At 38.6% G+C, this 23281-nt stretch overlaps 1 protein-coding gene across 1 annotated transcript in view; it reads right to left on the reverse strand.

The window, feature by feature from the left end:
- The window catches only part of ush2a (Usher syndrome 2A (autosomal recessive, mild)), a 202067-nt gene that overhangs the window by 74353 nt on the left and 104433 nt on the right, over positions 1–23281 (reverse strand). Inside the window, exons 39-45 of the mRNA XM_056768674.1 lie at positions 20764–20911; positions 18508–18650; positions 7907–8535; positions 5599–5927; positions 4442–4564; positions 3294–3457; positions 2993–3202 (exon numbers count right to left, since the gene is read on the reverse strand). Coding sequence (XP_056624652.1) covers positions 2993–3202; positions 3294–3457; positions 4442–4564; positions 5599–5927; positions 7907–8535; positions 18508–18650; positions 20764–20911 — 1746 coding nt within the window. The remainder of the gene's footprint in view (positions 1–2992; positions 3203–3293; positions 3458–4441; positions 4565–5598; positions 5928–7906; positions 8536–18507; positions 18651–20763; positions 20912–23281) is intronic.

Here is a 23281-nt window from a genome sequence, read left to right on the forward strand (position 1 = left end):
AAAAAATGTCACATTCATAATGCTGGAACTGTCTACAGTATATAGAAAAAAGTAGTGAAAACACATTTCATTCTCTATTTTTCAATTAATTTGACTTTTAAAATGATGTTTCTTTATTTAAATCACATCCAGTTATTTCCTCAGTTACTATGCTTGGTTGAAACGATAATTACAAAAAATTGAGCAACACGCATATATATGTACAGATATTTATACATGCTTGATGTACGCTTCTGAGCGCACTCATGTGTATAAATAACATAATTTTATATATACTTCAGGGAACGCTGAAAGAGGTACATGAGGGAGGGCTGGCAGAATGAGAAAAAGCTGAGCGTGACACTCTCCCGTCTCGCTCACTTTTGGGGGTTCCTGCAGATGGTTTGTGGGCAAATTGAATCAGTCCTAAAGAAGCGCGCAGGGATTGGAGTGCTTCACCAGGGGCAGAGGGGGTTAACTGGTCCAGTCTGGGGGATTCTTTCTACACCTTGCACTATTTCGTCGTCTCCCCCCTTGGCTGCATGAACGCTCTTCCCTTCCCATGACAAATCACGCACGCTTACAAAAGAAGACTAGAGAAGCTATTTTTCAGTTTGATGTGACTCGAGTAAACAGCTATTGTGACAACTTAAGAATAAAAAAGGGAATCATTGATGAACATTCTTTTTTTTAGGCAAGCGAAGTTGGTTTGGGAAAGAGAGCTGAAAGACATGAGTGTAGTGCTAATGACTGCTGGGAGATCAAATGCTTCGGAAGTGGCTTTGAATGAGCCATTGGTTGACATGACGGGCTGGGGAATGAATTGGATACAGAGCAGGGGTCCTGACACTTACACTTCATCTAAAGAAATGAGTGCTATTGCAATTTCCTTTTGCTCAGAGCATTGAAAAAAAGTTAAGCCTGATCTTCAGGTGACATCCTGCTCCACAGTGTCAACAAGACATAAGATCAGATTTGAAATCTTTTTGTTTTACATTTATAGCATGTGTACTCTCAAGGCAGAGATTTTTGGGGGTTTACTGACTGTTAAAGGGACAAAGTTCAAAGTTTACAGTTCTACTATATCTAAACTAAAATGCATACTACCTATTTATTATTTGAATGTTTTATTACTGGAAATTTTATGCATTACTCTACTTACTTAATGTTACACTGCTTATATTCAAGAATACTTTTTATTTCACATTTGCACCTTGCAAATTTTACTACTTAATATTCTGATATTTATGCCTTATACTATGTGGATTTCACTTGATTTATATAAACTTACTTGATTTATATAAAATGTTTTTCGCTTTTCTAACTATACTTTTAAGTTAATGTTTAGGAAAACTCTTAAGCTTGCTTTAGTAAAAAATGTACAGTATGGTGTAAAGTTGCTCTTTGTGATGTGACTAAAGGTTGGGTTTATCTACATAGCATATCAAATAAAGGTCAAGACATCAATAATCATTATCAAGAGTTACAGTTGTTTTTTCTCCAGACAGAGCACCAATAATAAGATAAGCAATAAGATTTACTTGAATGCATTTGATATCAGTGGTCTCTTCTGAATCATCTCTCTCCATATAATTTGCTCTGCTGCTGTATCATCAATGCAAGACTCCGTCTCTACTCCACTTTAAATTGGTAGACCCTTAACACATACACTGTCATATAACAAAATATCATATAGATGTAATATAATAAATATACCAAAGGCTCTTTGTTTAAAGAGCTGTAAACAATATTTTTAATGCAATTATTTAGTAGTGTTTTATTGCACTCTTTATTATGCTGAAAGGTAAGACTGAAGAAAGTTCAGACGTCTTGCACAGTCCAGCTTCAGACATCTTGCACAGTCCAGCTGCTGTCAACCATATTTCAGATCTCAATAAAATAAAAATGAGGGGTCATCTGCAGAGTGTTTGCATGTGTGTGTTTATGGAAGAGAAATGTGAGGTTTCATCTGTTTCCTTCTATCAGAGCATCAGAGCTTGAACTAAGAGAGAAGGACAGTTTAATGAATATTGATCAAAGCACAGAGGTCAAGATATCAAAATTTAGGAAAAGGCAAATGTTTCTGATGCTTGCGAGTTTGCCTTGAAAGTGCAAAGGGAGAATATTCAATCAATCAGTTTGTTTCCTCAGGTGGTTTTTATCTCCATGAGCAGGGTCTGCTGGCGTGATACGAGAGTCAGGCTGACAGAAATCACAGGAATATTTGATGTGTTGACAGAAAAACCATAATTAGCCAATATCTTCAAGCCAAATTCCACCCACCCTACATACAGATTGTTGGGGTCTACTAAACTGTGCATTTTAGATTTCCTGTAGCTCAGTGGTTAGAGCATGGAGCTAGCAACGCCGCCATCATTGGTTCGATCCCAGAGATTGCTCATACTCAGATATAAATGTATAGTATAATGCAATGTAAGTCGCTTTGGATAAAAGCGTCTGCCAAATGCATGAATGTTGATGTAAATGTAGTTGAATCCAACTAGATTTTGAGTACCATCTTATTAGCGTTGACGACTTGAAATTTATCTTGAAGATTTTTGGACTTAAATACAGTATAAAACGATATCCATTAAGTGAATTTGGTATTCTCAATTGAATATTATTTTATATTGAATTTTGAACAATTAAAATATGATGACAATTCTGCATGGCTCATATGTACATGTTTGTGTTCATATTTACATTTTTATTAAACAAATTAAATGATGTTTGTATAGCCTTAAAGTCATAAATCATGAAATTTGTGTGGCTTTTGGTTTTGTACTCTAATATAGTTTTTCACAAGCAGTTTTAAACTAGACAAAAAAAGACAGAAAGTCTGGAACTCGGATTTACTTAATTCTTGGAGAACAAAAAGGTTAAAGACAAGGTTAAAAGAAGTTAGTTTTAAATTCAGATTGCACTTCAAAAAATAGGAGCTGACAATAAACAAGCAAAACCTAATTTTGTGTAGCCAAGGTGCATTTCAAACACCTACAAGGCATAAACTCACCTCCATCTAAAGTAGTGCAGTTGACCTCAGGGCTGGTTATGTTGTGAGCTGCGTTGGACACAGTCAAAGAGATCTTGTACTTTGTGCTGGGCTGCAGGTCAGAAATTACCACAGACGTCACACTGGGGTCAAGTGTAAGAGTCTGCTTGTAATGGGCTGAGTTCACCGTAAGGATGTAGAGTTCCACACTTCCTTGCAAATCTTGCAGAGCTGGGAACAGAATTATTGAAAAACATAGCATGATTAATTTATGAATCATATTTTGGGGGGCCAGGATAAGGTTAATACAGAGGAATCTTACTGGGAGTTGACCAGTTGACCAGGATTGCTGTATGATTGAGAACTTGGATGGATGCGTTGGTCGGGGTGAGGGGTTGCCCAGCCAGCGTGACCCCAGTGGTGACCTCTTCTGAAGAGTGGCCGACGTCATTGTGAACCAGCAGCTTGTACTCGTACCATGTGTATCTATAGCACAAGTTGACAACATTGAGTGATCACTTTGACAACATCTGGACATCTGATTTTGATTTTATAGTATTATATTTATACAAATTATTTAAGTGAATCATTATAAAAATATAAATATATAAAAATGTTTTTTATTAGGATTATTTATTTACTCATTTATTTCATTTTATAACAATTTTTTAATATTAATAATAAACATATATATATATATATATATAAAGTTGCGAAGTCTAAAAAAATACAGAGCACAATTTCTACTTATTTGACAAGTTTCTCCAGTATTAATTTTCAGCAAATAAAGCAAATAGAAACAATATTTTTATCAGAATTTTACAAATAAATAGTACATTTTAAAATCTCTTTAGTCTCTTAATCTTTCCTCCGGCTGTAAATATAAAAATAATTAGATAAATAAAAAAATCAATCAATTTCAAAAAAAAATTTTACCCAAACATATACCTATAAATAATAGGCTCAAAAAAAATCACAAAAACTATCTGAAATGGACAATTTTTTTCTGCGACTGTATATATAAACAATATATTGATAAATAAATAATTTATTTATACATCAATTTTCTAACGCATACATTCGGTAATTATATGTACCATCACACTTGCTTTAAGTGTAGGACTGCATAATATTTACAAGCAGTTTGTTTGTATTTACCTGCTTGACAATTTCCATATTTTGCATGACGTCAAGTTCAAAGTTAATCTTTCACAAGGACTGAAAACATTTATTGTGACAATCTAAATGACCGAACCTGCGATACATGAGAAACGACTGGGGCTTTTATGTTGGAGTTTTCCAGAGCATACACAAGGAGTGCCAGAGAAAGATTAGCAGAAAACAATTTAATTCTATGAAATATTTGCTCAAAGTATCTCCGAACGGCATTAAAAAGATGGCATCGCTGCACAAAAACTGTTTTGTACACACAAGCAAAGTTTGCATTAAAGCTAATTTCAGTAATCTCACCTGCTAAGGCCTTTATCTTCATGAAACAATTTGGTTCCTGCGTAAACGTTGTACCACAGATTCAAATCTTCAGGGGGACGGGAGGCCAGGGGCTGCTGGGTTTTCCGTCTCAACAACTCAAATCTGAGGGCAGCGGAAACAGGCAGATAATCAGAGCGTGCTTCACTCCCGAGATCCTCCTGCCATTTCGCCTGCACCGGCGTTTCGCTGGCTTCCTGCTTTTGTCTTTTTCTTTCTCCCTCAACAGTAATGCTAATTTCGGCTGTAATCAGGAGAGCTCAGCTTAATGTACGCTTTATAAGCCTAGTTAAACAAACAGAGCAGCGACGGGAAAAGTAGTCATGAATTTTAATCGTCCGCCGTGAACGCAGACCTTTATTTACCACCTAATCAGCTCAAAAACAGACTAAAATATACAGCACCAAAGAAGTTTTACGCTGGGCTTCGCAACGGAGGGAGGCACGTGCCGTTCTTTCGCATGTAATCATATAGCCGGCAGAGTTATTGGATTACTCTCTATAGGTTTTACAAATGCTCTTACCAGAAGAATTGCTCACAATTTTGGATTAGAATTTTGGTAAAACAAATGAAAGGAAATAGCCATTTTGGCACACATTTTACAAATAAAGGCCACAGAAGTAAGGAGGTGACTGTTATTTGATAGTTTGCATTAATGTACAGTAGAATGCAGATATGCACAGCACCTTTGAACTTACCTTATCCAGTCATAACGTTTAAGCCATAGAAATTTTAACAAAAATAGTCGTAAACTGTCACAGAATATTAAATTTAACATTAAAATTAAAACACCCCAGGCACAATAGATTCTGTACCTAATGCTGTGTAAACTGTAAATTATTTGCACAAGAAGATTACATATAGAGTCAACGCAAAGACGCCAATGGTTGGCGAATACAAGGTATTTGCCTCAAACATACCTTCCGCCCAAGTCGAGAAGGAAATTAACGATAAGAATAAAACCATTACTTAAGAGTGTGGAATGCGCTGCTTCGCTTTGGTGTGAACACACCATAAGGCTAAAATGATCTCCGAAGCAAAATTGAATGGTATTTATATGTTAAGCAGTTTTGGCTGATATAATTTCACTCAAATTGATACAAACAACTGAACGTGTTCGCCCCAAAGATGTATTTTACCTTATGTTGGGTCCATTTGGCCTTAATGGCATTTGCCATGAAACAGCCAGGAAGGATTCGCTGACAGCAACCACCGACAGGGAGGAAAGGCCTTGTGGAATTGTGGGTGATGTAGTAACCATCGTTGGATGGCTTTCGGTGCAGCCTCCGACATGGCCTCCACCGCCTGAACAGGCAAGGATGGTGATGTTGTAGTTGGTGTAGGGCACCAGGCTGGAAATAGTCCGATTGAGAATGGCCACATTTGTGTTTGAGATACGTAGATCGGGCATGCGGATCTCATACCGTTCAATTTCTCCATTGGGTATAAGTGGAGCAGACCACGTAACCTGCATTTAAACATGGGATGGATCAGAACCTGGTGGTACCACTGAGAAATTTGACATTTGACAACATCTAACACTAACTGTACTCATGCGGCTATAAACTAAAAATGTTTCTCGAGCGACTCCGAGGATAGGCGTCCAGAGCAGCATCACAACGTGCCATCTCAGGCTTTTAGATCGATGAGATTTTGGAAAGGGTGCCGTGTGATGAAGACACCCTGACTTTGACCCAAGACAGAATATTCCCTTCATTACATTTAAAAGAGGCCTGAGCCCCTGGAGATCATAATGAAATCCTAATGGAATTGCATAGGAAACAATGCTTGTAACGGCAACATGCTCTTTCTGAAAGGGGATGTCAGCAATTGGAAGATGCATTAAAAATATTGTGCATGTCTAGGGAGAGAAGATCAGATGGGAGATTGGATAAATGTTGGGTTTAGGATTAGTTAGAAAAGTTATTGTAATGGATATTAAAAGGTGAAGTGTTGATGGCAAGTTCAAAGAACAACTCAACCTCGCTTCTTCGTGAGCTGAAACTAAACGTTTGGCTGATCCGTACATGCCGCATAAATGTGTCTCAGCTAAACTGTATAGAAAAAAAATAACATTTCTTATTGTTGAGGAAATGGTTGCAGACCAGATTGTAACCTGCTTCATCTGCAGTTGTACAAAAGCACTTCAAATGCTTTACCGCTAATCCGACATAAAAAATAGTTTTTTTTCAACAAAACAACTTAAGAAATTACCTAAAGAAAGAGTTACAACTAATGAAATCATCAACGCTTGCTAAAGCAGTTTGCCACAAGCACCGTGGGGACTGCAAGCATCTCAGCAGAAACTCAACACAGCATACTGTATGCTAATAAGAACACTTGTTTTTTGGCTTTTGCATGTAGAAGAGTTCTCATCCAGTTACACACATAAATGTAGCCGTTAACAAATTAATGAAATAATAACAGTCCTACAATACACTAAACCGGCGGTTAGGGGAAAATGAATAATTCAAGCAAGTTTATGCAAATTCTGCCTTTGTTTGAAGTGCTAAGCATTTCCGTCCGTGTTTCTTGGCACAAGCACACAACAAATAACAAAGAGAGAAAAAGAGAGAGGCGGTGCATGGATGCATTTACTAAGCTGCAAAGCTTGTTTGGTTACATTAACTTCAGTACTTTGTCTGCTCGGTTCCAGGGATCTTTCAATGATGCTTTTTATTTGTCAAGAGTTATTGAAGTCTGCGTGTCTCACAGTATGTCAAAGAAATCTGCGGCATAGTTATCAGAGTTTTGTCTTTAGTTTTGTATATTTCGAATAAGCTTCTTTTACATTTATAGTTTTCATGTCAATTTATTTTATTTATTTATTAAATAATGTATTTTTGTCATTTATCCATTGCTTTCTTTTTTGTATTGCTTTAATTCATCATTAACTATTACTAACTATTATTATTGTTGTTTTTATTAATATTTAACAATACGTTTTACAGATCATATCTTATTTTATACAAATTTACAGAAATGTTTTCATAGTTTTAGTGTTCATAAATGATTATCACGCTAATTTGAGACTCAATAAAGACTTTGTATATTTTATCAACACAAAATAAAGGGCGATCTGCCAATCTAACATGCTTTAAAGAACAAAAGAGTACTTGGGGCCAGCTCATGAGGAGTTCCCAGATTCCTCTGACTGACATAATTGGCCGTTACTCAGAAACCATCTAGGTGACCTGGAAACATCAAGAGTATCAATAGTGTAAACCATTAGTGTGTCATTGAAATAATGATGAAACCTGTGAAAGGAAATACGACAGATTCTTACTAACAATCACAGCAAAGACTTCATTTGCACATCATTGGTAAATAGGCGGCATAAGGCACTACAACCGGTATATGGGCGGGTGGGGATGGGGTTGAGGGTCCGTCACTTAATACACATAAACGCTTTATGCTACAAATATATTTCTCAATGTTGATTTGTACCTGTACTGACTCTGGTCCTAACACCAACACATGGGGCGGTTGTAGTCCTGCGGGTCGTGAGGGCCTAGTGGTAACATTTTTCCACTCACTACTGTTGGATCCTCCCAGCCTTGTGTTTGCCACTATTCTGTACTCATAAGTGGTCCAGGGGCTGAGGGCAGCTGAGCTATCCAGGTAAGTAAGAGTCTTGTTGGGCAGCTGAGTGGCCACAGTGTGGATCTCCTGTACACCAGTGAGCCTCCTCTGTACTGTGTAGCCGTCCAACTCTCCATTGGAACGAAGCGGTGGTGCCCAGTTTATGAGTACAGATGTGGGGGTGTCGGAGTAAAGCTTTGGAGCTGGGACATCTTCTGGAGGGGCCGGGGGAGTGTGAATGGATTGAGACTCAGCAGATAAAGAGCAGCCGGCCGCTGTGCATGCTTCCACCTGTATAGTGTACTGCTGATAGGGTGCTAGTTGAGAAAGAGTGTGATCGGAGCTGTTTCCTGACACGTTGGCACTGAGCTGGTAGTTTTGGTAGATGTTGTAATGGGTGATTACGCCGTTGGGTTGGGATGGAGGAGACCAAGAGACCGAGGCATTTCTGGGCTGGATGTCAGACAGGATGGGTGGGTCAACAGAACCAGGCTCTGAAGAAAAAGAAAAACATCTCTGTATGATTTTTCTAATTGTCTTTTGTACTTAACAGCATTTGCTTATATTTTATATACATAGAGTTTGGTAAGTGATTCTGAAAAAGGAATTAATTACTAGTTACTAATTACATATTCAGTAGAGTAATTAGATTACTGTACAAATTACGCCCTCCAAAAAGTATATAAATATTTATGACTTATTACTTTCTATATCTTAAATCAAACTTGATTAGTTAAGTAAGTCAAGGACCAGGATTAATTCAAATAAACCATATAAAACTACATAAAGTATATATATTATATATATTATTAACTGACTTGTATTACAAATGTGAGAATAATACATAAATGCGTGCGTTTCAGAGTTAGATTTTGAATGTTAATGTCAATTCCACGTTTGTATACATTACACAGTATTTAATTCAGCTACATCATAAGTAACTGTAATTAAATTACAGAACAAATAAGAGTAATCCCTTACTTTACTTTTTAAAGGGGAAAGTAATTAAATCGCAGTAGTTAATTACTTAGTAACTACTTACACCCACCACTGTATACGCTATATTTAATATATTTAAAGACTTTAAAGTGACTATGCCTGTATTTGGCCTCAAATTATTTGAACCAAGAGATGGATGGATAAGTCTGGTTACTGACTGTTTGCTGTCAGAGAGAAGCTGCAGCTCTCTAGATCAGTGTTGGACTGACAACACAAGGACATGAGCTGATTGGAGCGGTCTGAATCTCGGGATTAAAATTTAGAGCAGGCGATGCGCAAATCAGCTCATTTGCCAAAGAGGATGAAGTCGGTCGCTTCGAATAGCCAGCAAATATGAGATTATGTTTATGAATTTATTAAACAGAGGTTATATGGCCAAGAGAAAGCCACCATATGTAAAGAGTCTGTAGTGAATTTGAAGAAATCACTTAAGTTTCCTGCCTGGTAATTTTCTCTAAGTGGTTACAACAACAGTCACCATGACACTTATGATGAAAACCCTTTGTGGATCTTCAAATCTGAGCAGTTAAGGGTATTTTTTATACTCCACATAAAAAAACACTTATGCAGTCTGGGTAAAAAAAATTAAAGGTACTTCATACTTCAAATATCCAGAATATCCTAATATTACATTTTTATGGACTAACTAAAGCTAACATTGTGTTGAACTTGCATTGTATTGTATTGTATTATCCTAAACGTAAATTTTTTCAAACTAACATAATTACATAACAAACGTAAAATATTAGCTTTATATATAAAAATTACCAGTACGCAAAACAGCAGCAGTTGTTTCTAGGGCAGACTAGCATTAAGAAAAACTATGCTTTTTGTTATTAAAACATGCACCATGGGACCAACGGGAATATTTAATCTGACGCACGCACTTGAAAACAACTTTTAATTCGTTCACTGAGTTTTAGTGGCGAAAATATCTTCTATTCTGTTGTTATACATTTCGATTCATTCTCGTGTTCATTTAAACAAGAAAAACTGAAGTCGGTTCTTAAAGTGGCCAGCTTATAGGACCCATCACTACCGGCCAGGAGCAAAACCCTGTGCGGCCGGTCACACATGTCGCACAGCCCTTGCAATGGCGCTGTAAATAATCTGCGAACAAATATAATATAAAGTAATTAGTATGACATCATCATCATGACATCATCATTATTATTTGCTTATTCAATTGTAATTTGTCTTAGCATACACTATAAAAATGGTAATTTAAAGAAATTTTACTTTTCATTTTTACAGAATTTTCACATATTTTGAGGTAAAAATGACAGTTACCGACAGCAAATTTACAAGTTGGTGTAAAATGAAAAACATGTAATTTTACTCTACAAAACATGTTATTTTATGTTTTGTTCTAGTGTCCCAGTTGTGAGAACATTACCCTTTCTTTAAAAATAAGTTTTTTTGAACAGTGATATTCCAAAATGTATTGTCAACTTTTACACAACACAGTGACACTGTTGTTCTTTATGTACTGCTGACTGAAAAATGGCAATGGCTCTGATTACATCTGTGGATCTGCCACAATATTGATATTTTTTTCAGGTGATGCAAAACTATTTTGACTACAACATGTTAAAGGACCCAGTCTTTTGCTGTTTTAGAGATTTGAGTATGTTTTTGGGGTATTTAACAATGCATTTTCATGTTTCTAATTAAAAAAAAGCTTTATATTTTACATATTTCAAGTCTTTTGTTCACCGCTGTCCCTTTTTTAACAAAACGACTTGATTTCTTTCGGTCTATATTATGTCACTCCTTTCGAAACGCTCTGATTGGTAAAGCTGACCAGGTCTGTCGTGATTGGTTCCCTGCTTAGAGCGTGAAGATGTCCCACTTCTGCGAGCTTCTGCTTCTCAGGCTGTTGTGATTGGTCGTTCCCCCTCTTTGTACACGTGCATTCATAAGCTTTGGCTTTTAGCAATAAACAGTAGCAACTTCACTTCATCAGTGTAGTAGAGTAGGCGGGGCGAGACCGTGGTTCGAGTCCGGTGAGTAATTGTGAATTAGCGCCAGCTGTGCGCACACCGGGCTCGAATCACGTAGGAGATAGGAGCATATAAAAGGAACGAGCGACCGGACCGTCAAAGAGAGAGGACCGGGCCCGAACTTATGTTAAGTTTATATTTATGTTCTTGTGTTTTGTATTTATGTTTTGTTCGCCGGCGGTCGTCCGTGAGGGGCGCCGGTGTGTGCACAGCTGGCGCTAATTCACAATTACTCACCGGACTCGAGCCACGGTCTCGCCCCGCCTACTCTACTATACATCAGTTAAAAACATGCGAATCGATCGAAGTGTAACAGAGGTCTGCTAGTGGATGTCGTCAATCTTTGTGAGAGATTGCACATTTCTTTCCTACTATGGCGAGGGAAATGACACCGGACTGATTGGCCTCAAACCGGTTATATTAATAAACACTAATAACAGAAGTGTAGTTTTGCCTTTTTATATTGGACTCAAGATGGATAATAAAACAAGCAGATTGAACAGGAGTCATTGCAAGCAGGACTTAAAATGACGTTTCATAGAAGTGTTTTAGAGGTATGCGCACACACAGACACACACACAGGGCCCTATTTTAACGATCTGAAACGCAAGTGTCAAAGCGCGAAGCGCAAGTAACTTTGTGGACGGGTCTCGGCGCTGTTGCTATTTTCCCGGCAGGATAAATGGCTCTTGCGCCCGGTGCAAATCTAAAATGGGTTGGTCTGAAGTAGCTTCATTATTCATAGGTGTGGTTTGGGCGTAATGCGAAATAAACCAATCAGAGCGTCATCCAACATTCCCTTTAAAAGCAGGTGCGCAAGTTCCATTATGGATTGCTATTATTATGGCGTATTTACCAGGCGCAAAAATATGAGCACGCTCAACTTAACTGGTAAATTGAAGACTAAGGTTTTTAATGTACTTACATTGTGGTAAAGGTGATTCCACAGTCTTTTTTTTTCAGTCTTTCAGTCGATTTTAATTTTTCCTGGTTCTTGACGGACAAACCAATTTGTCAGATGTCCTTATATACATATATGTCTTGCCACTATTGGGCAAACATGTCTGATCCTTAATTACTACAATTAGCCTGAATAATTTGTAAGATAGATTTATGCCTATTTTTGCACATCCTCGTGGCACACCACAATGATTTCCGTCATCTCATGTGTTAATATGTTTTTAATGTAAAAATTTATGATTTGCAAAATTAACTGTTGCATCTGTGTAGATTACATGATCAAAGTGTATGCGCGTTGTGTACGCTATACATTATGGTCAAGCATGCGCCCTTAAAATAGCATAATGAACAACGCGCAACGCGCCACTGACTTTAGACTAGGTTTTTTCTGGTCAGTGGCGCAATTGTTTAATGGAACAGCAAAATAGCACCAGGGATTGTTTGCGCCGGAACACGCCTCCTTTTATGCGCTGAACCGCCCAGGGAGCGCAAGTTCATTCACTAGTTTAGCGACGTGCTTCTGTGGAGGGAAAAGCGCGCTTTGTGCGGGTGCAAAATAGGAATGACACATGCGTCGGTGTACAAAGTCAATTGCGCTGGGTGCAAGATAGGGCCCACAATATCAGTGTATTACACAGAACAGCTTTCACTGCCGATGTTAAAGTCATGGAAGCTGTTATTTGACCGTTTCTCTAATAATCAAACACTACTCCAGCGGCTCTTCCTCTTCACTAAGGAAGACCTCACCCCTTTTTTGGCGTATTCTTTTGGGCGGAGGTTATTAAAAGCACTGGGAATAGTGACATCATGTACCTGGGAAGTAGAGGGCTGTAGTCCGATTCCAGCCGTTCTTTGTAGTCCTTAAAAAGCGAATTCTGTTAAAAGACAATATCTCACTTGGCACTGAACTTTGAGTGTTATCATTTTGCAGGTATTGTTTATGCTCCAACAGCAATATTACACACTAACTAAAGGTTGAAAATGTGATCGCGGGGAATGTGGCCTTTAATAATTTGTCTATGTTTATTTTTATTTAGCATGACAATAAAACACAAACTGTTTGCTAATTTTCAAATGCCCAATATATGCATTCAGGTATACATTAGTGTACCATTATTCAAAGGGAATTTTAAAAAGTGACACAAAGAACAGCTCATAGCTGTATATAGTAAAAAGAAAGCAGTTAGAAGAGGAATATATGAAACGTGGTAATTGAAGTGAAGTTGTTTTGCTGTGTTTTAAGTGTCTGCCGGGAAGCCTGGGTTGTCTGATTGATATTTGGGTGCTATGAAGGCTCATATGAAGGTAATGTTTTCCACCTCCATTTACATCCCACGGTAGCACAGTAATGGCGTGCCGGCAAGGGCGTGTGGATCAAGGTGACTGGCTCTCTCTCTTCCGTGCTGGGCTACTGATGTCTCCCCACAGATGGCCCACTTTCCATCTCCCATCATCATCACATCCCCACTGACTGGCTATGTATAGAGGATACATAACAGGCTACAGTACATGTACATGTCTCAGCTCAGTGGCCCGTATTAAGAAAATGATATATCGAATTTAAACAGACGGGACAAAGAGGAAAAAGGATGAAAACACTGAATTTAAAATTTGTGTGCCGTATTTTGCCCAACCTGCATCTTATTTACCAACCAACAATCTATCAGGTCCAAAAACCAGAGGTGGAGCGACACTGTACGGTCCCTGTATGAGATCCCGGTAGTCATCATCCATAACCCATACAATACTGCAATCTCACACGACCAGGAATTCAGCTAAAACCGGATTTGCACAATTCTGAGTCAAAACAGCCGGGAGTATAAACAAACCATACAGTACACCCAATTTGTTTGGTAAATATTTTTAGTAAATTCCCCGTATGGGTTTTAATAAACTTCATGTACGTAAAAATGTAAAACAAGTCAAATGTATTATTTCAATAAATAAATACATAAAGATAATGTTGCATAAATAGACCAACTTTATTGTAATAACTTAGCTTATTAAATGACGTTAAGAACTAAACTGCACTAATCAGAAGTTAAGTCACCAACAAGCACAATTCATCCCTTCTCACTTTACAAGAAAACTCATGTCCAGCGATTCTTGTCCGACCCCGGTTTGTGATTCCGCCCCAGATTTCTCCATTCATCCGCTTGCCGTTATTTTGGGGGTAATTTTTTTACCACGACCGGGAAGGAGCCCCGCCGATCCGGCTCCTTTTCCCTCCTGATAAATAAACAATGCACAGACCTGACCTTTGGGTTAACAGGTTTTTATGCTCGCTCTACTCAGCACTCAAACTGATTCAATTACCACAAAGGTTCGGGAGCGTCCATGAATACAGAAAAAGCTCGCGGCCGGCGTGGCGAAACGCCACATAGGTGCTCCGCTGGCAAATCCAATGCGGCTCTCAGGAGAAATTCCTTAATTGTAAATAATTTTACCACATGAGACAATCAAGTCACCTTGAACGGGAACCACCCCTCCTTACTTCATCCCCGACCGGCTTTCCTCCGCTCAGCCGCTCACCCTTTCGGTCTGCAGAGGCAAAGTGTTATTTAAGCTTTACTGGTCTGCGTTAAATTCCGCAATTTGAAGGGCTGTTAAGTTTTTCAATTGAAATTTCATTTAAGATGCAGGTGCTTTTGATTTTATTGATGCTTTACTGCTCTCAGGGTACAAGCAAGAACACAGTGCAATAACAGCAGTCGGCCTCAATCAGGCGTCGGCAACAGCTGTAATCTCAGGACATTTGGAATACTTAGAGAGGCCTTTCCTAGGCCACTATAAATCGCTACAGCAGAAGGGAAAACAAGAGCGCGGGCCGCCGAGCCTTAAATCACATTTATAAGGATTTGGTTAGCATAATAATAACACAATCAAGTGACAAGGCAGGGGGGGTGTGAAGGAAAGAGAGGATTATTTTTAGCATTGTAGAGGTCCTTGTGACAACACGATAGCTTTGAAGGTTAGCGCCGCTGATGTCAACCAGGACGGATGTCGGTGTGCTAGTTTCGAGCATTTGTCTGGTATGATGATGCCTTGAAATCAATGTCAAACGTTAAACAAAGGATTGAAAGGAGAGGAGAAGTAAGATTTGAAAGATTTCTTTTGGTTTCGGATGAGGGATAGGCTTGTGATTTGAAAGAACATGTTGGTTCCTCATAATTTCAAGGTGAACCACACAGCCGTGGATCTTTTACCCATATCACAAGATTTGAATAACAGCATAAGGTAATACATAATATGAAGTGAATTAAAAAAAATCAAATGGGTCAAACACGCACAGTGACATTTACTAAATAAAACTAATCATTATGAATACATGCACAATTACTAATAACCCAGAAATAAATGATCAATAAATCAGACTCGGGAGCATTCTGGCTGAATTAAAGAGTTGAACTGTATAAGACTCTGATACAATGAATTTATTACAAATATAGTAAAAAGAAACTATAGGACCCCTGCAATTGACCCTCCAAGCCCTTTTGTGTATGTGTCATTACAAGCCCACAGGCTCATAGACTTTGGTGCTCGCAGACAGGGAAGACAGAGGTAAGAGCCCTTCTACATGCTAAAGTTTATGTTCACAGAACCGCCTGTCAAGTCAAAGGGGTAAAAATTCATGGATGGAATTACATTAAAAAGATGGTTATAAAATCTTAATGGAATGATAAAAAAGGAGAGGAATGGGGGCCTTTTGAATACTTAAAATGCTCATACATCTTCACTAAAGAGATTTCTAGTAGTGTTCTGAGATTCTCATGCAAAAGGAAAGCCTTGAAAGATGTATTTCGAGTGTAGTTTTTGATATATACCTCATAAAATGCTTCAAAGATGAAAGAAACGAAAAACTTTTTTGTAATAAGTTAAGCATTTACATTTTAAGCTTATTTAAAAAAAGATTTGAAAAGCATAGTTCACACCAAACAAATGTACCTAATAAACAAACCGTGACTTCTATCTTTGAATCATTAAATAACGTTAGGCAGAATATAAGTTATTGGAAGACTGGGAAGTGCCTATTCATTTTCATTATGCATAAAAAAAAAACATGTTTTCGTGTAAATGATAGAATTTTAATTTTTAGGGTGGACTATCCCTTTAAATATACATAAGATTAATAATTATATATATATATATTTAAGGAGTAGTTCAATACAAAAACTGCCCCCATTCACTTTCCATAGTAATATTTATTCCTACTATGGAAAGTCAATAGAGGAAATTTTTTGAAGTGAACTACTCCTTTAAAGGAATAGTTGACCTTCAAAAGGAAAAGTCTGTCAAGTCTGTCAGCGTGTCATTTACTCAACCTGTTGGCATTTTAAGCCTATGTGATGTTGTTTATTTTCTGCATAACAGAAAAGAAGATACTTAGAAAATGTTGGTAACTAAAAACCTGTGGTGCCCATTGACTTTTATTGTATGGACACAAAACCAATGCAAGGAAATGGGTACCACTGGTTTTCTGTTATCAACAATGTTCAAAATATATTCTTCTGTGTTCTCAGAAGATAGAAAGTCAACAAGGTTTGAAATATCAAGAGGGCATGTAAATAATGACATCATTTTCATTTTGAAGGTGAACTATCCCTTTAAAGATATATATAGTGGCTCGTGCACACAGCTTATAGCGTGTGCTTTGAACGTCTCGCACAAAGGTGAAGAAAAGTCTCTAGAGGGGATTTCTAAATTAGAGATGAAGATGTGTAGGCATACTGAGACCCCATCAAAGAGCTAAAGAAAATATGACATACGCTTTTCTTCTATTTCACCTTGCCCATCCTTTCCTCTTCCTTTATCATGTGCCCGGCCACATTATTTTGAAGAATCTCCTCAATTCTTTTCCACTGTTAATTTAGTGCGGCTTTGCCGGTACTATTTCACGTTGATGGGGCGGCTGATGATATGTGTGAGAGTGTTTATTAGCGGAGTCGGGATCCACTAAAACTCACGCTTTCCCCATAATCCTGCCGCAGGAGCCGAAGAAGACGCACCCGAAGGCTCTTCACAGCCCATTTCGGAAAAGAAATAAAGGGCTTTTCTCTTTAACAATAACAATCATTTCTCTCCTTCTTGGTAATGCCCACCTGTTCTCAAAGTCATAACCCCTGCTGCAAGGGAAAAGATGTGCAAATAGAGCCAGAGTGAAAGGATGATGGTTCGATGACACATGCAGATGCTTTGATTTATAAAGCACACGCTGATTGGGATTTGACGTGTCGCTTGTTTGGGATTAGGGTGAGATTTAGGAGCACTGCTAATGTAGCATGCAGAGACCACGAGGCCTGGCCAAGAAATGTTGAGGTTAACAGTAGCTGGACGCAAAATCAATGTGACATAATGCGAGATATCCTTCTGCATTAAGCTTATAAACGAAAGGTGTGTTATTCCAATCCAGTGTATGAAATTTAGCGGCATCTAGTGGTGAGGTTGCGAATTGCAACCAATGGCACACTCCACCCCTCACTCTCCCTTTCGAGGAACTTTTGTGTTGTCATCATGTAATCGTTTTTTTACCGAATGTGATAAGGTATTTATGAAATATGCTCTGTAGAGCAGTTTGACCATTTAGGGATACTGTAGATGAACATGGTGAATTCCATTGAAGGGGACTCATGGTGTATGTAGATAGAAATAGCATGAAAAAGTACACATTTGACTTTTAAACTGAAACTGAAAGTAAACCAACCAATTATTAAACTACAAATTAAAATACACAACTGTTGATTTAAAAAAGCTCCCGTATTAAAAGCTATTTAATTCAATCGTTTTTAAACTACTTAGCTATTCAAAGCATGACAATGTATAAGAACCTCTTAGGGAAGAATGGAACTGAAATACGTAATAGACATCCATCTAAGAATACTAAAACATGCATTGACAATGTACATATACACACACAAGCACACACACACCCACATACGCGCACACAATCACACACCACAGCAGACATCCAAAACAGGAAACCGAACAAAACATGTGTGAGTGTTACTCAGCTCACGTAGTTCAGCTCTCAGACAGAGGGAATGTTCATCCCAGAAGCAGAAGTTGTGGAGTGCTGCAGGGCATTGTGGTGAAGGGGGGGGGGGGGTGTCTCTAAGCATGGTAATGAAGGGGTGATGGTCCATAATACAGCGCAATCTGAATGTATGCAAATACTGGCTCAGTAATTATAGTGTATGTGTTAATAGGCTGAAGTATAATTAATTTATAACTTAGCAGTGAGTGTCTGTTATGATCCTTAATATGATTCTATTACAGTAATCAGTCCAAAATGACACCGGCAAGGTCATGTGGAAGAGGCATACCTTTAACTAGTGATCTCTGCCCACTCTCTCTCTCTCTCAACACCTGCTCTTCTCTGTGGGAGAAGACTCACAGAGGAAGTGTCTGATGCGTGCTTAAACACAACGCTCTTTGTGTGCTTAATGATTTTCTGTTGCGTTCCTGGTCATTGTGTGGGTATGCATGTGTGCCGGTTGTGAAACTCACTGTCTTGCGCGGTGAAAAGAGAGACCCAGGGGCTGTAGGTTTCTCCGTGGCTGTTGGACACCAGCAGTCTGAAGTGATACTCTGTAAATGGTTTTAGTCCTGTCACCATGTGACTAAAAATTGTAGTGTCATTGTCCATTAACCTGAAGAGAGAAATATTTATAAATACACGCATGATCAAAAATACTGTACGCGCAAAACTTAACAGCATGCATAAAAATGTTGACTTGTAAAGGAATACTCCACCCAAAAAATTTAATTCCGTCTTGAATTACCCCCCCACCCCTGTTGTTGGTCTGTTGAACACAGAGAAAGATATTTGGGAAAATGTAAGCAACTGACATTTTTGGGGGAACATTGACTTCCATAGTAGGAAAAATGAAATGGTGGTCAAAGGTGCCCCGGAACTGTTTGCTTTCCTACATTTTTGAAAATATCTCATTTTGTGTTCAACAGAACAAAAAAAAGGATACAATAATTCTTCCTACATTGGTAGTCAATGATATCCCAGAAATGTCACTTTCTAACATTGTTCCAAATATCTTTCTCTGTGTTCATCAAAACAAAGGAATATATATAGGTTTGGAACAACTTGAGAGTGAATAAATCATGACAGAGTTTTCATTTCTGGGTGAATTATCCCTTCAATACATGTATTGAAAATGATGTTATTTTAGTTTACTAAACATTTTTCAGTTTATCAAAATCAAATCAAATATTGGCCTAATATTATTGAAAAAAACTTTTTTGAAAGTTGATTGTTTTTTTTACTGTTGCCTCAGAAATAAATATTATTAGCGTTATTTTATTACTAATACTACTATAAATAGTAATACTACTATTAATTACTTATTTTAATTACTAATAAACTAATTATTTTGTTGCCTCAGAAATAAACTTAAATAAGTTTAAGGCACTAAAATTATAATTATAATAATAATAATTAAATAATTAATTAATCGTATATAGCGACATAAAAAATAAGCAAATAAATAACAAAATTCCAAAAGTATATAACAAAATGCTAAAAAAAATGTAACCATAATAAACGTATAATACAAGTATTAATATATAAATTTAATTTAATCTTAATTTAAAATATTAATAAAGCTACAAAAAAACTCAAAACAAAACTGAAATAACTCTGTTTGAAGAAATGTTATTTTTTTGTATATTAAAAAACCTTAAACAAATCTCTGTTTTCTTTTCTGTGTTAAATGATTTTCTTGGTATTTCCTTTTTAAATATAAAATCATTATATTTGGAATATGTATTCTTCAAAGTGAATAAAAATGGACCAAAAGAGCCAAAATTGAAATGTATGGGGTATTTAAAATGATTATAAACTACATCCTTTCTGTAAAGGCAAATCCAAAGTGAGTTTTTCTATTTGAATATGAGCGATTTCCACTTAGTCGAGTTAAGATTAGAATGACATTATTGTGAAAACACAATCTGATATTTTCATTGAAATAGATATGAAAAATCTAAAACCCACGCTGAATTAAATGGCTTACAAGTCTTGCTGATTGGAAGAAATCTTTGCTGGTTTTTAAGCAGCGTCAACTTCAACTCCGGCCCACAATCAAATTTACCATGGAGTATTATAAATAAATCACTTGAACAATGAAATACATTTCTAAAGAATCCCGGGAAATGAGGGTGATATATAATACATGCACCTAGTCATTTATTTATTACAACAGAATGAGAATTCCCCCATTTCTGATTAAATTGCAATTTGTTGTCAGGAAGCATGTAATGCATACATATTAGATCAAACATTTGTTTCTTTTTTCATTTGGGTTTTTTTCCATCAGGAGAACCCCAGTGAAGGCTTGTATATTACATTCCTGTACATCAGCGTTCAACTGCCTGTGTTTCACTTTCTTTTCTTTACATAAAACAGCTGCAGATGTACAAGGTGTCCATATAAATGTGTTATATAAATATGTGAAATCAAAAGGCAGTATACAATCCATGATCATATACAACATGTAAAAAACATTTTTATTCACAAATATGCGTTTTGTTGCCTGCATTGTGAACAACCGTCACTATTTCTAACTGAAGATTTAATGGGATAGTTCAAACTTTGTCATTGTTTACTCACCCTCTTGTCATTTAAAACTTGTACGACTTTTTTTGTGCAGAACACAAAATAAGAAATGTTGAAGAATGTTGGTAACCAAACAACGACACTACCCATTGACTTGCCTTAGTTAACACAGGCCCGTATACAGTGAAAGGTCTTACTGGTGAACTTGTGTGGAAGCTGAGGTCCTCATCTGAAGCCGGTAACGCAGAGGTCCGGGAGCGTTGGGGCGCGCTGGTGCAGCCCAGGCCACCTGCAGTGAGGTGGGGGTGGCAGCTGCAAGCCTGGGGGGCAGGAGGCCATCTGGAGCTATATGTAGAGAGAAAGAGGTAGAGGTGAAGTGAAGCAGAGAAAAGCCCTGCACAGGGCAGCATATGCTGGGGACCATGACTTTTCTGGTGATGTGAAAGTCTTAGGGGTGAGAGACTGTGACATTGTCTACTGCACTGTACCCACACAGCGTGGAATAAACATGTATCATATCCACACTGAGGCCTTCAGTGGATAACCTTTGGAGAGGTTTTGTTTTTAAGTTGTGGCTTTTATGTTGTTATATATGTTTAGACTGATTCCAAATTTAGCTAGTGCAGGAGAAAAAGGGGAGATAAATCCGTGCATATCACAGAAAAAGACCTGAAGATAGAAGATAGACAGAGAGAGAAGGAGAGAGACCTCAGTTTTTACAGACAGAGAGTCAAGAGACAGAATGTGAATGGCACTTGTCTAATAGTGCGGTCAGCTCTCAGCTCTTTTGATTTACAAGGACTTCCTGGCCCCTTCTGAGCCTTCTCGCATCACTTCTGAACCTGATAATGCTGCAGCTTACTGTGAGAGTCAGTGGCTCTCAACACAATATAAATAGTCATGGTCCATGCACGCACAGACACACACAAACACACGTTATGGTTTTAAACTTATGATTTTGAAAACATAAGTATACAGGTAGGACAACTGAAACTCTGATAGTTATATATCTCAGGTGTTCTCAAACTATTTTTCATTTCAAGACTCACATTACAAGATCCCACAAAAATTCTTAAACTGAAAAAGAAGAGAAAACAGTGCACATTCATTCTCTGTTTGTTTTGTTATTTTTCATGTCATTTTTTAAAGTTTAATTGCAATACCAAAATACCATATGGTAAAACTATTGTTCCCATTCTGTCAGTCTCTTGACCTTGTATAATGAACTTGGCGAATGGCATGGCATGCCAGTCTCCAACCCGTGCATGCAGGTTGGAAAGGAAGATGGTGGTCCATTCATTCACCTTTTGTTCTTCGGAACCAGTGAGACATTCGTTTATGATGAGGGATTTTCATCGTCTGAGAAGACTACTGGATCTACAACACAGAGGAGCTGACTAGTCTTTTTATGCGGACCGAGGTGTCTAAAAGAGCAATGCATCACATGCTTGGTTCGCAATAGTGCTGTGGTAGCGTTCTTATATACGACATGTCCGCACTGCGAGCACATGTCCATCAAGGTGTTGCAGTCACTGTTGTCCGTATTCTTCCTAGCTGCAGCCACGACTTCGTCTGCTTCCTGTTCCGCGGTAGCTGCCCATCCGTCCACAGCGGCAAGAAGCGTTGGTGATATGGGGACTCCCATGAACATTAATCCGCCGGTGCCAGCCCTGTGGACCTTCTATGCCCCGCCACGCTCACCAAACCCGTCATTGATGTACGGCAGTCTGAAATCCTTGCAGGCCCCTCACATCCCAAGCGACCTCAACCAGACAGCCAATGTGCTCTCTTGGCAGGTCATTCTCCACAGAGTGGCGCTTCCACCACCGCACCGGCCAGCTCATTTGGAGCAAGCTCAGGTGGACCGGTTCGCCTCCCTGGACACCATCCATTGCATGCTTTGGTACTCCCTGACCGAGGCTCCCTTAGGCATGGATACCTAAGCACACAGCTGGCAGCAGGACAAGTGGAAGTATGCCTTCCCACCAGTGAGCCTCCTTGCACAGGTCTTGTTCAAGGCCAGGGAAGAGGAGCATCAGGCGCTGTTAGTTGCGCCCTACTGGCCCAACCAGACTTGGTTATCAGAGATGATGCTTCTGAAAATGACTCCCCCTGGCCGATTGTCCTGATGAAGGACCTTCTTTCTCAAGGGAAGGGCACATTATGGTACCCTAGACCAGACCTCTGGAACCTCCACATTTGGCACCTGAACGAGACTAGGAGATCCAGAGCTATCTGCCACCTGCAGTTGTGAACACCATCCCTCAGGCCAGAGCTCCTTCCACCAGAGGACTGTATGCTTTTATGTAGCGCCTCTTCTCGTCCTGGTTTTCTTCCCTCAGAGAAGACCCACAGAGTTGTGCGATCGATGTCGTGCTGTCCTTCCTACAGGAAAGGCAAGAGAGCAACCTCTCCCCTTCCACCCTTAAGGTGTATGTCGCTGCAATTGCCACACATCACACGCTTGTTGGAGATAAGTCTTTTGGACTGCATGACCTGGTCATCATATTCCTAAGGGGCACTAGGAGGCTGAATCCTCCCCGTCCAAGCTCCGTACCAACTTGGGATCTTAAAGTGGTCCTTGAGGGCCTAGTAAAAGTTCCCGTTTGAGCCCCTGATAGAAGCCAGTCTACCACATCTCACGGTGAAGACGGCTCTCCTAGTCGCGCTCGCCTCTGTCAAGAGGGTAGGGGATCTGCATGCTCTCTGTGTCCA

Source organism: Triplophysa dalaica, chromosome 15 (assembly GCF_015846415.1).
Source record: "Triplophysa dalaica isolate WHDGS20190420 chromosome 15, ASM1584641v1, whole genome shotgun sequence".
NCBI classification, from domain to species: domain Eukaryota; kingdom Metazoa; phylum Chordata; class Actinopteri; order Cypriniformes; family Nemacheilidae; genus Triplophysa; species Triplophysa dalaica.